At 35.0% G+C, this 19,911-nt stretch overlaps 1 protein-coding gene across 5 annotated transcripts in view; it reads left to right on the top strand.

The window, feature by feature from the left end:
* Positions 1-4,915: 4,915 nt before the first annotated feature.
* kug (FAT atypical cadherin kugelei) overlaps positions 4,916-19,911 on the top strand; it is a 164,337-nt gene continuing 149,341 nt past the window's right edge. For 4 of the 5 annotated variants that reach the window (XM_090172865.1, XM_090172868.1, XM_090172863.1 and 1 more), the window contains exons 1-4: positions 4,916-5,194; positions 8,381-10,162; positions 12,055-12,271; positions 16,569-16,823. In XM_090172865.1, the coding sequence (XP_090028991.1) occupies positions 8,536-10,162; positions 12,055-12,271; positions 16,569-16,823 (2,099 nt within the window). In that variant the 5' untranslated portion in view covers positions 4,916-5,194; positions 8,381-8,535. The remainder of the gene's footprint in view (positions 5,195-8,380; positions 10,163-12,054; positions 12,272-16,568; positions 16,824-19,911) is intronic. The other variant, XM_090172864.1, reaches the window with a different exon arrangement.

Here is a 19,911-nt window from a genome sequence, read left to right as displayed (position 1 = left end):
AATGCAACATGTTAATATTACTTTCGGGGCAAATGAATAGTGCACGTCCATTTTTTTCGATAGCATTCGCCATCTGCCCTTTAACCTTCCAAACGCGATCTCTACCGCCATTCTTATAGCACTATGGTACACGTTAAATGACTCCTCTTCCGGCGAAATGTTGGGTGTCGGGTATGGTTTAAGAAGCCAAGGTAGGAGGGGGTAAGCCGGATCTCCAAGTATCATGTAAGGGATTTTGATACCTTCAATAGTCTTAGAACCCTACAAAAATTTTGTAAAATAAATTAATGAACACAGCTATCCCTGGGCATAGTAAGTATTTACTTTTGGAAGATAATCGGCACTCTTATATAAAGAAGACTCTTTTAAAACAGTTGCGTCGTGGGCGCTTCCAGGCATTTTAACACTGATGTTCCGAAATCTTAAAAAAAAAACGATCAACAATTATCGTTTACCTCAAAGACTAACCACTCAAGTAACACCATAAGTAACATAATATAAGTTTGACACTTTACAATTTCGGTTAATTATAGTCTGTCGTAGAGCGATTGCGTTTTCGAAATAGCCATGAGTTACAGATAGTTATCAATACGAGCGAACACACTTGCACGTTTCTTATTCCAAAATAAGTAACTGCTGAATCGACTATGATTAAAAATTAGCATGGAAGTTTATTATGTTACTTGTGGACCATTTCACGCATAATCGAAAACTCACGTTACCACGGGTCAACCGATCATAATTTTACACATTATAAATATGGTCTATTAGAAGGCCAAATAGCGAATATTGTTAGAGATAAGCGACGCCGCCTCTACGCAATAACCTTCTTAACCTTATCGGGATTAATGTTTTTTATACTATGTATATATATGTCAATATTCTACATATAATTTGTCATTCCTCGCCTAATCATTAATAAACATGTTTCGTTAAACTATGCTCTGGTTCTTTCATTCCACTGTTGCTTAGTGGTGTTTTTCTAACAAATATTAGCCAAAAAAATGACAACTTTAAAAGGTGGGGTTGTGGTTAAAGGGTTCTAGTTTGAACACCCCTTAATGTTTTTGGCTAATATTTGGCTTTCTAATGAACACTATTTATTATGTGTAAAATTTCATTGAAAGCGGTTGACCCATGGTAACATGAGTGTTCAGGGCTGGACTTAGAGACTGTGGGCCCCTAGGCAGATAAGGAGTCTGGGCCCCCTATAAAGTTTGGTAATTTTAAAACCTATCAATTTCTCCAATTTAAATTTCGATAGATTTATAGATTCGGTTACGGTAATTGCCGTCATTGGAGGGCCCCTTCCAAGGATGGGCCCCTAGGCCCCGGCCTAGGTGTGTCTAGGCGGAAATACGGCCCTGTGAGTGTTCGATTCTGCGTGGAATTACCCGAGGGGCAGTTCACTCCTTCGCAGGGTGCAGATTTAATTGGATTAAATTTAATACAGCCAAAGCTACAGACATCAAATTAAATCGGATTAAGTCAACCAAGAGTGCAGATTTAATCATGGGAGTGAACTGCCCCTCGGAATGACCCTTGTGCTAACACCAATAACGAATTAAAAGGGGTTAGCCAATTGGTATTTATTAATAATATAACAAAACCCAATCCATATTTACATGATGTTGTTATCGACGACGGCTTGCAAAACAATAGATGGATAACATTTTCTATTTATGAAATCCCTGTAACCTTCTGTGGGTGGTGTTATTGGGATATGAGATCCATCTATTGATCCTATTACTTGAGGGATTTTTCCCGTTCTCTCGATTTGCGAAGAAATGTCTTCAGCTTCTTCGATTTCAGGAAGTATTATAAAAGTTTCTTTCTGGCGACAAAGAGAGTCGCAAAAACGTTTTAGGCATTTGTAAACGGTACTCTTATGCACTCCAAATTGATTGGCCACTACTCTGTATTCTGAACATGACGCTAATTTGTACAGAGCGATGGCTACTTGAATGTCTACCGAAAGGGGTTTTCTGACACACATTTCTTTTGGCTCTAAATCGCTTCTTACAAGATCTACGATATACTTGAACGTCGGTGGTCGAATTCTGAAATTTTCGAGCCAATCATCATCGTCAAAATGATTAGTGACTACTCGATCCCACCAATCAGTACTCCTTGTTTTAGTCCATATCCTTCTTTTGTTGCGTTCATAGGCATTGTCAATAAAATGTTGCCCAGAGATGGTACTATTTCTAACGACTAATTCATTATAAAAGATACGACGTCTAGCCCGTAATTCATTTTGAAGCTTATTCATAAAGACCCGATTCGAGTTTAAAATAATTTGTCTCAAATTTCTTCGTTGAATTTGGATTAAAAACCAAAAAATATTTATCAATTGAACTAAACTTACGCCGTTGTGAATATCGTCCATCTCCGCTCTTTTAAATTTTCCAAATAAAGGTCCGTACACTTTAGCAGAAAAAATCCCAGAAAATTATCCAAAAAACCCCCAAAGAATGTATCGCTCGGTTTTCCCGTCGCGCAACGTTCGACCTTGTAAACCCTTCAATCTATCGCGTCGAGTAAAAGGATTAGGAGCTGGGCGACTTCGAATAGTTCGACGCGATCATGTAAACCCCCTCAATAAAACGACCTTGCTCTTCTCGCTTCCTAGAAAATTTTGGGTTTTTTCGATTTCACCACTTTTGCGAAATATGGTCAATCCAAGGTTCCCACTAAGGGCCACAAAATTCTTAGGGGCGGCGGGGCCACAAAATTCTTAGGGGCCACAAAATAATTAGCCCACCTGTGAAAAAACCTTAGCGCCGCTACTGACATGGCGCATTAAAAATATTATTTTTGAATGTTATAAAGCGATAAACGATTTTTCAAGAGGATTTTATATTACATTTAAGTTCATATAAACGGAAAAATTTGTCAGTGGAATATTTCTTATATCATTTGGTAGGTTGATTCGCTCGCGTTCTACATGTCGAACAGTCTCATCGGTGTCGTGTTTTCTTTTCAAAGCATTGATACTGGTCTTTTGGATTTATTCCTTACGGCAGTCAATATGAACTTAAATTGAAGTGACCCATTATTTCGACTTTCCCATGATTTTGTCTCTCACAACCTTCACAATAGCTTCATTTTCAAGAGATTTATTGCAGAAATAACAAGAGTTATCTGGGTGGTAAATTTTAAACGCGGTTACATGAAGAGCGGCGGATGCGTTTTAAGTCAACGAAGGCGCAAAATTGTAAGACGCGTTTCGGGTACAAAGATAAAACCGCGAATACGACACAACGATTGCTCGTATGTAAAATGTTCATAGAACATATTTTGTGGGAAATAGCCGGACCCTAATGTTCATAATTGGGTTTATAGCCGTACATACAATGCTAACGTAGATATTCGCGATAAACCATTACTGTGCACCGGCTTCCCCCATAACCATTGCTCGTAAAACAACTATTTCTAACAGTAACCTGTGAAAAGATATGTTTTTGTTTGAGTAATTATTCCTAAAATATTTAATTACGGAATTTTTAACCATTCTTCATTTTTTATTTAAAAAAACTAGCTTTCTATGATTTGAAAAAAACGCGTTTTCTAGTGCGTTCTTAGCGATTGGAAATTATGATAAAAAGAAAACTATTTCTAACACTAACCTGTGAAAAGATATGTTTTCTTTTGAGTATGTACTGTTACTTTAAAGGTTTAAAAAAAAACCGCGTTAACGTCGAGCTAAAGTCGGCCATTTAATTTTAGGTGAAATAGAGTGTTAGTTCACCAGTTTGGCACCGATGGCGTAACTTTCGTTGCCAGCCAAACGAAAAGCATGGGCCAAAGGCAGGGTTTTTTAAAAGTTCTAATTGGAACCCACGACAAAATTTCAAAAATCGTTCTAGTTTGTTATCCGATTTCTTTCCTTTTTTTGTAAATTTCAATTAAATAAAGTTTACTCAGAGCAAAGATAATTTAAACTCATACCCTAGATACGAATACTGAGGGCTTTCCCATTGACGGTTTTGTTACGAAGCGTTTACCCTTTTCCGACACGTGACCTCAGAAAAATCGGGCTCCATCGGTTGCGGCACGGCCAACTTTGATCACGCGCTGTTCGCGCTACTACGGCCAACACATTCGTCGAAATTCCGCGAGCAAGGATTTCCCCCCTATAAACTGTACTATAATGTGTAGGAGTTCAGCGCCACGCTCGGTGGTTATATTGTCCCCAATGTAAAATTATACTAAAAATAATAATCCGCTAGGGGCGCTGACGTCATACACATCTTTTGCTCATACACGGCCAACTTTGATCACGCGCTGTTCGCGCTACTACGGCCAACACATTCGTCGAAATTCCGCGAGCAAGGATTTTCCCCCTATAAACTGTACTATAATGTGTAGGAGTTCAGCGCCACGCTCGGTGGTTATATTGTCCCCAATGTAAAAACTATACTAAAAATAATAATCCGCTAGAGGCGCTGACGTCATACACATCTTTTGCTCATAGGTTAACACAGAAACGTCAACGAATGAGATGGCCGCTGTAGCGCGAGAGATGCGCGAGAAATCAAAGTTGGCTGTGGCTCATAGGTTAACACAGAAACGTCAACGAATGAGATGGCCGCTGTACCGCGAGAGATGCGCGAGAAATCAAAGTTGGCCGTGGTTGCGGTAAGGCGCAAACCATGGAGCCAATTTTTTCTGAGTTCTAGCGGGAAGTGGGTAAACGCTATCGGCAACGCAAGAGAGAGTGATTTCGAATCTAGGGTACGAGTTTAAATTATCTTTGCTCAGAGTAACATTTAAAAACTTAAGGAAAGGTATCACTATTTCAATTTTTAAACGGAACATTTACGCAGAAATTATTAAAACAAAATATTTGGAAATTTAAATTTTTTTGCCTGGCATCCGTGCAACATCCCACTCGAAGTGCAGCACAGTGAAAAGCAGTACTACAGTAGCTATCTTGCCCTGTATATAACAAAGCTCTTGTTTCGCTGTTTCAAGAAGTCATTAGCCTCCTATCTAAAATTCTTGCAGAAGTGTTCAGGACGAGGGTTTTCAGAGTTTTCAAGAGGGTAAGGGTGTAAAACTCAAGAAGAATATAGTAGTATTTGAAAAGACAAGGCTTATTTCGATTCTATTCGTCGGCATAGTTTTGTTTCACACACCGTTGCAGTTTGAGAGGCCCCCGAAGCTGAGGAGGAATCTTTACACAGGATGTGTGAGTCGTGTTTATCAAATTACTGCATACTTCAACGGAATAGCCTAGGAGGACTATTGTAGATGTTTTCGAACTTAGGCCTATTGTTTGAAAGGTTGCAATTAATCGGCTTAAAGTTAGCACTTCTTTGATTGATACCTTGAGATAATTATATTTAACTTTTTTCCAATTATTTGTTAGTGGAGTTTTTAAGGATGGAATTGAGTGTATATTTGACACTAAAGGACTATAATATCAAGCAAATCGTCATCCATATATGAAATTATGATAGACTAAATTTAATTCATTGGAATAAAGGAAAATAAATAGTAAGTTTTAGTTACAAATAGGATTTTTGTTAATCCTATCTTGACGAACGATAGTGCCTTACAGCAGCATTAGAGGTGTCAGCCTTTTTCTTTACTTGCGGCAATGTTAATGTGCTGTTTATCTTTATTAAAAACCAATTGCATGAGAAAATCTCTCTTTAATAAGAAGAAATCAATTGCACGAGCAAATCTCTCTCCGTGATTAATTTTGTAATGTAAATAATATTTGATTTTTAAATCTGATGGATGGAAGATGCATTGATATCAATATATCAAATGTTTTATAAATTCTATGTAAATTAAAGTTATATTACCCAAGATTGCATTTGTTCATCAATCTAGGTGTAGTCAACTTTGAAAGACTTGTATTAAATACTCCTGTGCCAGTGTGAGATATCATTGATAAAATTTAAAAAATATGTAAATAGGGGATGGAAATTCCACATTTCGCTACCTGAGAGCAGGAGTCAAGTAAGTCGAGATACATGACTTTCAAAACAAGAATGCTACTCTTGCTATCCTTCTTTTAATATATTTTAATTATTAGATTATTATTACCCTATGAATGATCAAAATGGGGTTTTTAAATGCATGAGTTTTGCTCTTCAGTAGCGATTTGTGATTGGGACTGACTTGGGTCATTTCTATGCTGTTGGTTTATAGGTAAAATTGAAAGGCCAGTGATTTAACGTTTCAAGCCGCGCTTCTGTGTCATGTTTATTTGTTTTATTTATCTTCATTTTCATTGGCCCAATGCCCATTTTTTTTCACCATTGAAAAAAAAAAAAAATAGCATCATGGAATAAGGTAGATAAGTTTTAGTTTGACAGAAATTTTCACACATGTTTTTGAAACTACAATTTACATGAGTTTGTATATATTGAAGCAGCAGCCACATACTCTTACCTTGATAAGCTCTTGTATCAATGTTTTTTTTAACATACTGCTATCACTTTGTATTGCCTTTTTACTCTTAACTTATATTGTTTGCTGATAGGTCCAAGTAGGAAAAATAGGTAGAAAACAAAAAAGGGAGTGCCTAGTAGTACACGTTTAAAAATAAAATAAAAATGATTTAAATAAAAATTAAGTTGTTGTTCTGCCAAGTCTGGGGCGAAGTCATTATAGCCCAGTACTGCTACACTGCTTTAATTGAGCCTTAACTACATTACATTTTCTATTGAAAGTAAATTTCCTTTGGGAAATTAAGGCTCAAGGCATAGTTAACTTATTGTTCTATTCCATTATTAAATAGAGGAAATAATTTTTAGTTTCCATAAAGTTTATTTTATTTATTCACAATAGGTTTTTCCATTAAATAAAGCAAAAAAATTTAATGGTTTTCTCTACGTAACTAGCTTAAGCTCTTTAGTACTTTATTTCAATGCCCGTTTTGCATGATCCAAAATCTTTATCGACTCTAGAGCATGCTCTCTATCTTCAATAATAATAGCTAGTGACATAGAAAAAAGTTTTACATTTGACCTGTATTTTATGGCACTGTTTTATTTAATTAACTTTTAATATACTTTTGTATTATTATTACTGATATCCTAATCTGTCGCTTTTATAGCATATAAAATAATTTGATGCTCAAGTTAATGTGTCTATGTGTGTCAAACTTTAGTGAATATTATATTAGTTAAATGACATCATTTAACATACTTCAGTTGCGTAAATTATCGGGTCATTGTCTTTATTTAATTATCAGAGAAACCATCCACTATAATTAATCCTATAATTGGACTTATTATTGAATAATAGTTTTTCGTCTTAAATGAGATAAGGCCTGGATGAACTTGTAAAACATTCTTTCGCTTTACAGATAAATTAGATGCTATTGGGGGGAGGTAGTATGGGCGTTGCCCGTGCTGGGATTTTTTTCGCCCAACCTGGCATTCCTCGAACTAAATCTATAAAGACGGCACTGAATACTACTCGCCCCTCCTTAATTACGGCTCGCCTGATCTACATCTATAGCCTAGCTATATATTCAGTGACATAAGTAACATAATAAACTTATGACATGCTTAGCCTTATCTATGCATTTGCTCACATCAAAATATAGTTCGAACTACCACTATAACTGACATTTTTGTTAAGTGGTGTTGTTGCCGCCAACATTACTAATAATTATCTATAATATAATAATTTTCAATTAATTAGTAGCTAGCAATTTGAACCACCCAACAATGTTTGTCCATTTCTAAAATGCTCTACCTTCCACCTGCCAGAAAAAGTAGAACTTTTTAGTTTTTACTAAAACTTAACCTTTAATTTTGGTGATCTTTAATGCACTATGTGTAAGTGATGCCATAAAGACACCACATAACGGTGTCTTTTTTTACGTATAATGATAAGTATAAGATGAATCTAATTCTGTCATGCATGACCAGAGGCAGACTGCCCTTGTTTTAGTCATGTGGGTATAATACCCTCACAGCCCCACATTTAACTATCTCGAGCCAAAGGGGATAGAGTGCTTTAAAATTCAGGATCTTGCCAATGTGGCCAGCCAACCTCTGTTATCTCAAACATTGTAGAAGAATTTCATACCAGTTGATTTGAATTGCACTCAGGTTTAGTCATAGTAGCAATGTTTGGAATATAGTTATCTTTTTTACCTGCTAGAGTAATTTTAGGGTAGATATAGTTTCCAATTGTCCTATTGATTTCTGTATCCGTGAAAAATCTGCTGGTTGGTAATAGTATACATATAGGTAAAACTTTTATGGCTCTAATTGTGGTACGTGGAAAATTAAAAAAAAAATCAATCTATAGGTTATTATACTTCCACTATCTGAACTTGTCATTAGTATAGTAAAGTTTTCGGTTTTTAACACATTTTTTTAATATGTTTTCTAATTTTTCGTTTCAGAGAATCAAATACAGATTAAAGTGTCTTTCACTTTGTAATGACTGTGAATTTAGTGTCAGACCTTTGGCTCTGCAAAAGTAGAGCTAATTGTTGGATGCTGGGAGAATGGTTTGACTCTCTAACGAAACTCTGAAACTTCTAAATTTATTGGCACAATGGCACCTAGCTTGTTGCGTCCGTATGGCAAACGGCAACGTCCAATGTCATTTGGTTTGACCACATTTTCCCCAATAATTTTTTTCTTATTCTTACGACATTTGGCAGCTACGCCATCTTCAGCTTCAATCAGCTCGTGGGGTTCTTCTTCTGAAGAATCTTCACGCACAGGTCACCCATATAGCAGTGGTGAAGATGATGAAGAACTAATATTTACCCGTCCGTTCTATAATGCTACAATTCCAGAAAATTCAGTTGGTAAAACTTTTGTGGTTTCTTCTCAAAGAATGGGTATTTACATAGCACCTAGCTATGGTGAACTCAATGTTCGTTTTAAAATTGTGGCTGGAGACCGTGACTCATTATTCAAGGCAGATTCCAGACAAGTTGGAGACTTTTGTTTTTTGTTAATAAGAACTCGAACTGGGCAACAAGGCGTTTTAAATCGAGAATTTCGAGATTGGTACTTGCTTAGAATTAAAGCTACCTTGACAGCCGCCGATTCAAATATGGGACTTGTTTCATTACGTAGTGGTAACCGTTCCTTTAAAGCTAAAGCTAGAACTGAAGTGTTCGTGCGTGTTACTGACACCAACGATCTCAACCCATTATTTCCACCTGTTGGCTATAACACTTCATTGCCCGAAGATACTGCTCTAAACCAACCTTTTTTAATTGTCTCTGCATCTGATGCTGATTTAGGTGTTAATGGAGAGATTTACTACAGTTTCCTACAGCCAACTTTGCATTTTGCAGTTCATCCTACCAGAGGATCTATTACCCTTACAAGACCTCTAAATTTTAGGGACCAAAGTTTACACTTGCTCACAGTTGTTGCAGAAGATAGAGGACCTAAGGCTTCATATGGAGTTTTAAAAGGCAGTTCAACTACAGTCACAGTTCATGTTGTAGAGTCTAACAGACATGCCCCAGAAATATCGGTTCGTAGCTATCAAACCGCATTCTCACCATCTGGAGGGGGAAATATTTGTGCCATTGTTAGGGTAACAGATAAAGATAGAGGTCATCATGGCACAATAGCAGGTCTGGCTATTATTTCTGGAGAAGGTGATGGTCTTTTTAAAATCACTGATGGCCAATCTCTCAATGAGTACAATATAGAGTTAGACAGAAAACCAGAAGATGGAACCTCAATGAACCAGGAGTATAGTCTAACTCTCCGTGCTGTAGATGATGGAATTCCCCAAAAGGAAAGTACTCAGGTTGTGAGGATTAAAATTTCAGATGCATTTGAGAAAGCTCCAGTTTTTGAAAAAGATTCTTATCAAGCTGAAGTTTCTGAAGTTGTTCCTATCAACACACCCATAATATGTTTGGCTGTGGTTCAAAACCATCAAGAAATTGAGAATTCGTATGATGATATACTTTATCATTTAGAAGATGGTAATGCGGGTGGAAGTTTTCACCTCAATCCTAAAACTGGGCAGCTCTCAACAGCCAAACCATTAGACCATGAAACACGACCACATTATACTTTAACTGTTAGCGCAGCTCATCGTGGTATTCGTGGATATCGCAAAAAGAAGTCTGTAAAAATTGATATAACTGTTTTGGATGCAAATGACAATGATCCTGTTTTCAACTTAAGTCATTCATCTGGAGTTGGTAAGCTTGTAGTATATTTATTCAAAAATCTTGTTTATAAGTTTATTTTATCTATTTAGCCCCCCGAAGATAAATTTTGTAAAACAGTAGTGTAGCCAAAAGTTTGGTAGTTTTAAGAAAGTTGGTAATTTTATATGGTCAATGCTATACACGAAGTGGGTGCAAGGGTTAGGACACGGAATCTTTTCTTGTTTTCACCTTTGTTTTTAAATTAAATATGTTTGGATCCAATAATTTTAATATGCATGCCATATTTTGTTAAATTGTTTAATTTAGCCTAAGAAAATGTGCTAATAGTAAAAATTTAATATGTTTTATGCCGAGAATATACCCCAAAAATTATGAAGCTTAATTATGGAATTATCATTTTCAATTTGAAATTATTACCTTGAATGATAATTTTGGGATCATAATAACTGCTTTGCTGTAGAATTATAAAAAAAACCAATCTACCCCATGGTCGGGGTGTTAAATTTTTGAGTCAGGTTTCCTATCAGTTCATATTCTTTCAAAAACTGTAATAAATAGAACACCTAAAAAGTCGTCGCATTCAGCTTAGGCGCTTCAATAAATGTCACTCTCTCGTTTTCTTTCCTCCAACACGGGCCTGAAAAAAATAGTCATGTGTTTATATTAGTTTTATTTGTAAGGATGAAGTTGGTAGCGCATGCATTTTTCTTTCAGGAGGCACGTGCAAAATTGAACAAGCCCATCTATATTGAAATGTTAAGCAGCACGCGCTTTAAAAATATAACTCTTTTTAGAAGTATGTAAGAGCTCTCTGTATTACTACTTCTAGGCAAATCGCTGAAAAGGTTTTATTTTAAAAGCTTCTTTTGCTGCCCTAAGTTTCGTCAGCGTTTCCTCCATTGGTGGCGGCATATTGGCAAAACTAATTTTAAACTTAAGGGATAACCCCTAAATTTAAAATGAGTCTTGCCACCACCTCTATTGTATAGTTAAGTTCCATGTAACCTAATTGTGACTAAAATCTCACTCCATAAGATCCCTACCATTTGTCACCTGGATTTTTCCAACTCGGAACACTGGACTTATCGTAGTGTAAATGTATTCCTCGGTAAAATTCATTTTTTATCAAAGCTGCACTCAATTAACACAATGTTATGTTTTCTTTTTACAATGGTTAAATACAATTTATTTTTCATTCTTTTAAATGTATGAAGTAGCAGTGCTTTTAAAATTAATCAAATTCAAATTACACTTGGTTATTTAGTATTTTCTTTCATTTATGGTGTCATACCAAAAATTTTCTGAACACTGATAGCGTAGGCTGCTTACTTCTCAACCGTTGGTTGTAGAGGGATAATTTTTCCACTTTCTAAATATGAACTGACCATTGTGAATTCAAAAACGCGCGAGTCAGTGCCGTAGAACCAATATTTAAAAAGTTGTCAAAAATGAGTTTTGACGGCTCCCGCCAAACTAATTTTTGGCGGACGAAACCGATAAATAACGAAAGATATTGGAAAATAAATAAAAGTTGCAATTGGTTTCATCGAGCTATCTATTATAGTTTTCTAGCAGAATTAAAAAGAGGGCAAAAATTTCAGCTGTCGAAGACTTTTCAAACAGAGTGTACATTTTTTATCCTGGTCACCTGATGAATAGTTTAACTGATTGAAAAATTCTAGTCTTATTTTTTCTTGTCTTTCCTGTATAATTCGGGAGGTCTAAACCATACATTTCTAGGGCCCCATGCTTGGGTGCTGTCATATGGTTTTTAAAACCTATCTTAGGGCCCCATAATGGGTTGCTGTCATATTGTTTATAAAACTTCTTGGGATATAGGCCCAGCGCATTGCTTTTTAAGAGCCTTACAATTCTGTTAAGATACCACTGCCTAGTTAATTAATTAAAGAATTTTTTTGTAGGTGTTGGTGTTGTCGGGTACAATGTTGTTGTTATTCAGTTTTTCGAGAATCAAGAAGCTGGAACAGTGGTATACACTGCACGAGCTGAAGATAGAGATGCTGGAGAGAATGGTTACATTTCGTACAGCTTGGCCAATCTAAATGTTGTTCCATTTAGTGTGGACCATTTTACTGGGGAAGTTAAAACTATAGAAAAATTGGACTATGAAACTTCAAGGTAAAAAGCTAATAATCCATTGAGTAAAATTTTACCTATAATATTTACATGGAGGTAAGGAGGGGTGCAGTGCTTCCACATATCCAAGTATGAAACTTGTTGTTTCTTGATGTTTAACCGAACTGATACCATTCAATCTTTTACTGATGTTGGTGATGCTTGAAAATAACTAGTCTTGGTTAATACCCAGAGCCGTAACTAGGTGCTCTGGCGCCCTTGGCAAATTGATGATTTGGCGCCCTCTCAGTGGTGTAGCAAAGGGGGGATTTCGACCCCCGAGGGCCCTGACCAGCGCGCCCCCTCTGGAAATTTCAGGAGCTAACGACCTTCACCAGCAGCTGCCCGGTGTGCCCATAAGGGCGGAAAAGGCTGTGCGCCCATGATAGTGCCCCTTTATTTTCCCATCCGGTTCGACTTTTTGTACAAAGTCCGGGCCTGTCCATTAAAGGCGTCAACACTTTTGGAATATTACACTAATAAAAGCCTACATAGTTATAAAATAATTTGCACTTACCGTTAGAAATAGAAACATGTAAAGAACGCACGGTTTCTGTTTGACGTAGTTATTTACTAGTTGACCTAACTCAAGTTAACTGATCTAGTTGGGTCAAAAAGGTGGTTCGGCTTTGCTAACTAATCCAATTCATCAAGCTTGAACAAAGCAATTTAATGAAAACGCTGGCGAACATAAAATGAAGTAAAGACGGACCGCGAAAATTGTAGACAAGTACAAAGCCCACAGAACATTTTTGGCGGAAATCTGTACAGGTTGGCGCGAAATTCGAAATTTAAATTCCTATTCCTATTTGTAAGCAAAAATTTATATTTAATGGAGAACTTAGAGAGCGTTTGTGTGCCTATTAATTTGAATATATTAAATATATTTATATTGTTTTGCCATAGAAGCTAGAAATTTGTACTATGAACTAATTAACAGATATGAACTGATTTAGTATAATGTCACTAGTCACTATTCATTGGCAACACTGTTTTCTTGTTTTTGAACGTATTTTTGAGTTGCTCTAGAGTCATGAAGTTGACACGCTGTTACTATTTATAATAAACTTATTTTTTTAATGTTGGATGTTTTTATTGCCTTCTTAAGATAGTTGATTCTACAACAGAGTACTAAATGGCGCCCTTGGCGGGAGCAAACCCCACCACAGTTTTGCTACAGATCTCTGTCTTAAAGTTTGTGTCCTTGGCAATAGGTTTAAGCTTTTTGAACGCCAAACTGCGTCCCTTACCCTCGAGTGCCCTTGGCGGGGGCCAACCCAGCCAATGCCTAGTTACGGCACTGTTAATCCCATAAAAACTTATCTTGCTGTGCAATTTTTAGAGTAAAAAGTGTTCATTCTCTTTATTGTCAACCAGCTTGTAGTGTGAGTTGACCTAATTCCAATACTTTGCCTAGGTTTCCTACAGGGACTGAGTTGTTCAATTTTCGTATAGGATTTAGAAAAAAACTTCCCAAAATTTAATAAAAAAAATTTTCCTTCATAATTTTTCCTTAATTCGAATTTATGAATGTATTTGAGTAATTTAATTGGCTATTGTAGTAATTTTTTATTAAAAATAAATTGAATTTTTAAATTAATACGTAAGCAACATAAAAGTCTTTGATTTGTTTGATCAGCAAGGGATCATAAGATTAATTGCTTATGTAATTAAGAATTAAAAAATTATATTAACTAAACAGTTAACTTTTCATGCCAATGACTGAGAGATAATGTTTGGTGAAAATAGCCAGCACTGCAAAGCAATTCAGTTCATATCAGAAAACATTTGTTGTAACCTCAAATTCTTAATTTAATATTAATCATTAATCATAAGTTAATGAGTTCAAAAGAAACAAAACTTTCTTTGGTAAAATTATAATGAATTATCTGAGTGAAATATAAAATTGAAAATTATAGACACTTGCTTCATTTCAGAAGTTAGTTATTTTCAAATTTGTGACTAAAATGCATTTTGTCCAGGCTGTAATTCGGCCAACAATGAGTATTGCATGACTAGTTTTCCATTTGAAACTTCTGTTAAGCAATCGCTCTGTGATACATTATCATTGCTGGCTATGGTTCAATGTCATAGCTATGACTATTATCATAAGTTACATAATAACAAGTATTGACGCATTAGTAAATGCAATCCATTGTGGAGTTATTAATTATTTAATACCGGTATTAAATAATTAATCACTCCACACTAAACTAAAATGTGGCCACATTTTAGTTTAGATATATTTACCAATTTTATCCATGAAAGTTTAACCGGTTAAGAAAATTTCCTTTTTAATTTGTCACTATCGTTCTGTTGGAATTAAACAAATTGGAGAACTTTTACTCTTTAATTATCGGGGAAAACGAACCTCCTTCCTGACAAACCAGTCAAATAATTCGATCGTCTTTAATCTAATTTTTTACCCTTACCAAAAAATAAGTGGTCTAAGAACTATTTAAGTTGGTTTTAAGTTTGTATTTGAGACAAATAACAACTAAATACTAACTAAAAACCTACTTAAAAACAACTTAACACCAACTAAAAACTTACTTAAAATGTTACTTAATAATGACCACTTAAAGCCAACTTAAAACTTACTTAAAATGTTACTTAGTAAAGACCACTTAAAACTTACTTAAAATGTTACTTAATAAAGACCACTTAAAGCCAACTTAAAACTTACTTAAAATGTTACTTAGTAAAGACCACTTAAAACTTACTTAAAATGTTACTTAATAAAGACCACTTAAAGCCAACTTAAAACTTACTTAAAATGTTACTTAATAAAGACCACTTAAAGCCAACTTAAAAAATATGTAATTTTCTGACCACTAAAAACCAACTAAATACCAACTTAAAGAAAAAGGCATTTTCCCACCAACTTAAAACCAACTTATTACCAACTTAACTAGTTTACTGAAATATGCTGACCATTTAAAACCACTTAATATCAACTTAAATGTGAATACCAACTAAAAACCAACTTATTTTTTGGTAAGGGTATGTAAAATATTAATTTCAATTATTATTATTTTTTAAACAGATCTTATCAAACATAATCGGCTTAGCTATCTTTTATATATTTTTAAATTAGATAATTAACCGTTGGCAAGCTTGTAAAGTAAACACAGACGAAACACGTTTTAACCGTAATTATCCATTCATTCGGACGAAGTGTAACGGTTCACCTCGCTAGAAGTAAAATATTGGAAAACTATTACTGTTTAACTATCAGAAAAAACCAGCTCGCGGAGCAATGATCACGAAGGCGAATAGAGTGTACTGTATATGCCATAACTTCGAGTGTATTGTGGTTACACACAATGTAATTTTTGACAGATCATGATGTTTTTGTAATTTTTGATGTTTACAGTAAAGCCTCTCTGAGTCTAGTGTGGGAAACAAGTTCACCGAAACCCCCTTTGGTTTCCTTTAACTCTGTACCGTTAATGGGCCAGATTAAGCATTTATAAGTCCGTCCATGGGCAATATCTACATTAGCCCCGCCACCCGCTCGGTACGCTATTGCATAGGAGCAATTTAGAGAGGGGGGCTTATATCTTCCCTTTGTTGGCTGGCGACCGGTGGTAATTTCCCTCTGTCCCCCACTGACAGTTGATATTTGTTGTTTATAAAGTTTAGAGCAACATTAGTAGCAGATGATGGCCGGCGTTGTCTAAGTGAAAAAACTAGTTTGCCCGTAACGTGTTAATTTTTGAACTGCTCAATGGAGTCAAAAAATAAGTTATATTGTTGGGGGTGTTATTGAAATATAAAAAGTGAGTTTCAATAACCACACAGCCATCTATCGACTTTAAATGTTACTATTAGGATGTTACCTTCACAACAAAGAACCTGAATTATAATGAAATTATTTATAAAAACTATTATCTGTTCTCTAAACACTATGGTAAATTTTGGGTAAAAAAACCGCCAAATATCTTGAACGATTATTTTTTAATAAAATTTTTATGAAATTATTTATTAAAACAATTGCTTTGTTGCAATGATATTATTTGCAAAAAAAATTAACCTTTCCCTAAGCAGAACTGTGAAAATGCGGTTAAAACTAAGATATTTTTCGGTTAGCCACAAATAACCGCATATATAACGGATAACGGCCCTAATTATGTTATTTATGCTATTATGTTAATTGTGATATTAAAGCAGTGTAACTGAAAAGGATATCTGAATAAAAAGCTTTTATTAAAATTATTATTATTATTAATGCAAGATTGTAATTTTATAAATTTTCTATTTGTTTCATTCTTTTATTTACAAGTGTTTTTTTTTTCAGAAGGGACTATGTTTTGAAAGTACGAGCCTCAGATTGGGGTGCACCTTATCGACGTCAATCAGAATTAACTCTTAGGGTGAAAATTCGTGACTTTAATGATAATCGGCCACAATTTGAAAAGATTGGATGTGTTGTTAGAGTTTTGAAGAAAGCACCTATTAATACTGAATTGGTGACACTCTCAGCCATTGATTTTGATCATGGTGCTATGGTTACCTACAGGCTTGTTCCATCAAATGATGATACTTGCTTCAGGTTAGTTACTACTTAGCGTTCATTAAAATTTTAAGTCTCAAATGGGCTTACCAAAAACTAACCATATTTAAAATCGCAATGACTTCAATAAACTGAATACCCTGGGAAATAGTTCCCAGAATAATTGAAGTAAATTTGATTAGGCTTAACATTGGTTTCAAATTGGGCCGGGTTTGGGTTACGATTTTCAGCCTGATATGTTGTCAGGTCAACTTCGGGTTGAGCCTTATCGGTCCTAACCCTTAATTGTATAATAAAAACTAAGTTTTAAGGAAACGTGGGTATAAGAAATGTTAGAACATTTTTGTATTAAAGGTGGTGCTACAAAAAATCGTTCGACACATAGATAAACCTGGATTTTCAGATGGTGGACTTAAGACTTAACTAGCTAGTAGTCGATATTAGATTTAGTGTTTGCTTATACCCCATGTTTTGTGAAGTGACTAGCTAGTAATAGATATTAGAGGTAGATAAAATTGAATTTGCTCTTTCCAAGCTTTTAAAAAAATTAAAATATTTTCCAGGGGGGCAAAGTTAAAAGACGACCTCAATGTACTATTATGCACCACCGTTAATTTTCATTGCACCACACTCTTTTTGAAGGTATGACGTATTTCACATCAAGCGTTCGTTGCGCTCAATATAAAAATATAAACGTTGGGGATAGGTTAACGACTGCCCCAACTAATAATCTAATTTGAAAAATGACTTCTCAACTCGTAAGATAATTGACATTTTTAGCAGCTTATAAAACAGGCGTAAATGCGAATGTCTACGCTTTTTCCTAACGTTGGAACAGGAAAGTCGTAAACGATGGGGATTGCGGTTGTCTTATTAGCTGCTGAAACTGTATTAGAAAAAAGGTCAGGCTTAGCTTCGCGGTCGTGCCTGACATCAAGTGGCTTAATCTGAAGGCAAAGTAAAGTGTAGCACCAAAAATGAAGTTGTGTATTCTAGATTTACAGGGTGTTACGGATAAGAGTACCGAAACTTTTATATTTTATTGAATGGGTCCCTACGAGTTTAAAATGTCAAATGAACCATGGTCCTCAAAAATCAGTCTGAAAAACATCAAAATCAACGCAAATGTCAAATCTTTATTGTTGGCTAATTTAATTGAAGTCAGCAATAAAACGCAAAGGCAATTATAAAACTGTAAACTATTTATTAAGATTAAATAAAACATCAAGAAATGCTAAACATCTTATTCACATCATAGCTATTAGCGGAGTGAGGAGAGAGAAAAAAAACTGGGCAGTGTTGCCTAGCGGTTTAGTTCAGAGCTATTCAGTTCAGTTAATATAAAAAAGAACTAGTTAATTTATGATAAAGTAAACAAGAACTACTAACATTTATCCTTCCTTGACCCTAATTGTTTTCATAAATTTATCGGTTGTTTTTTAGCGATTAAGTGATAATCAAATTGTCTAATATCAAAAGATCATTAAGAGATTGTTCAGGAGTATGCACCGCCAGATTTTGAACTTACTAAATTTAAGCTGGAAAGATTGACTAATTATTAAATCTTTCAAGTTAATGATAACATCACCTAATAAATACAAAAATAAAATATTTACAACACTTGTGCTAAATGCCCACCCTGGGCTCTAATACACAAACGACAACGCCTTAAAAATGATTGACGAACGGTTGCAAAGATTTCCGGTGTGTAACGAATTGACTCACATTCATCAACTATGCGCTACCCTAAAGGCCGTCGCGCACTGGTTTAAATATTTTCCTAGTTGACGTTGGCGCCTACTACTGATTTCACTACATAACGTTTTTCGTGTCAGCTCGAGAAATAGAAGGCGCGGGCGTTGGCTTCAGTTTCGGAGAATCGCACACCGTCATTTCGCTACTACGAATAACAGGAACAGCACTGGATGCGCTCGCATGCATTTTTTGTGGTATACGTCCTTTGTCTAATTTCAGTTCTCATTATTATATTTAAATAGTAATAAAAATTACCTAAGTTTGGAATATTTTGAAATTTAGAAGTATGTATCCATTAATAATATTTTAAATATAAAAAACAATTATTAAAGGGTAAAAATTATTTTATGAAAATATTCTAGGTCTTTGTAATGGAAAATCATAGTGATAATAGTGCAGTGCCTGTTTTAAATTATGGTATTTTCTGAGCAGGTGTACTTATGGGTAAAACTAACCCCTGTAAAGAAAAAGTGCCGAAAAAAGTTTTTTATGGAAGTTATAGGGTCAAAAGTTTTTTGAGATTTTCCGAAAATTCGTTGCACCCAAACAATAAAATAGCTATAACATCGGTTCTAAAAGAAATAAAAACGTGTCCAATTACTTATTTTTATTTTTTTGAATCCCTGAACACACCGCTTTTAAATTTTTTTTAAATTTTTCAAAAATTTGAAATTGGAAACTGGAATTATTTTTTGAACTCTATTGACATATTTGGTCATAATACATTTTCTGTTAAAATATTTTCTTGGGCGATTTACTTTCAACGAAGTTACAACCAAAATACAGCACCCCCACTTTTCGGTTTTAAAATTTTTCGTACTTTAATTTATTTTTCCCTGTGGACAACCGAACGATCTAGGTTATTGTTTTACTTTTATTAACTACCCAGAGGTGTTCTTCATGAGATATATAAATGTAGACGATAGTATTTTATTATTTTTGGAATTAGTGTTATTGTACCCCACAGCAATTTGTTCAAGAAAATAAAACTAATTCAAATCGATAAATGAATTTATTGAGATTAAGTAAAAAAAACTATTTGAAGAGTGCTTTTTCAGCATTTTCTGTTTCTTCAGTTGGTAGCTTCCACAATCTGCCTTTGGTTGTAGTAGGGTTAGCAATTAAGATTACATCTCTACGGGAAATCCGTCCTGTGTCTTCTTTGTTTGGGTAACAGTTAGAAGCAGCTGGTCTGTGTGGGTGAAGAAAACATAATTCTACCTCTTGGTGAACATCTATTTTCGTTAGTACACATGCCAACCACCATTTCGTTTAACGATAATGAAACCCCGAATGTCTGACCAAGGTAGCGTCTGATCCTCAGATACTTTCCCAACCTGACTGTGACACATTTAGATGAGGATGGAAGTAG

The sequence above is a fragment of the Leiobunum rupestre genome, chromosome 4 (assembly GCF_980474605.1).
Source record: "Leiobunum rupestre chromosome 4, qqLeiRupe1.1.hap1, whole genome shotgun sequence".
Lineage (NCBI taxonomy): Eukaryota > Metazoa > Arthropoda > Arachnida > Opiliones > Sclerosomatidae > Leiobunum > Leiobunum rupestre.
This window is presented reverse-complemented; position numbering and strand designations above follow the sequence as displayed.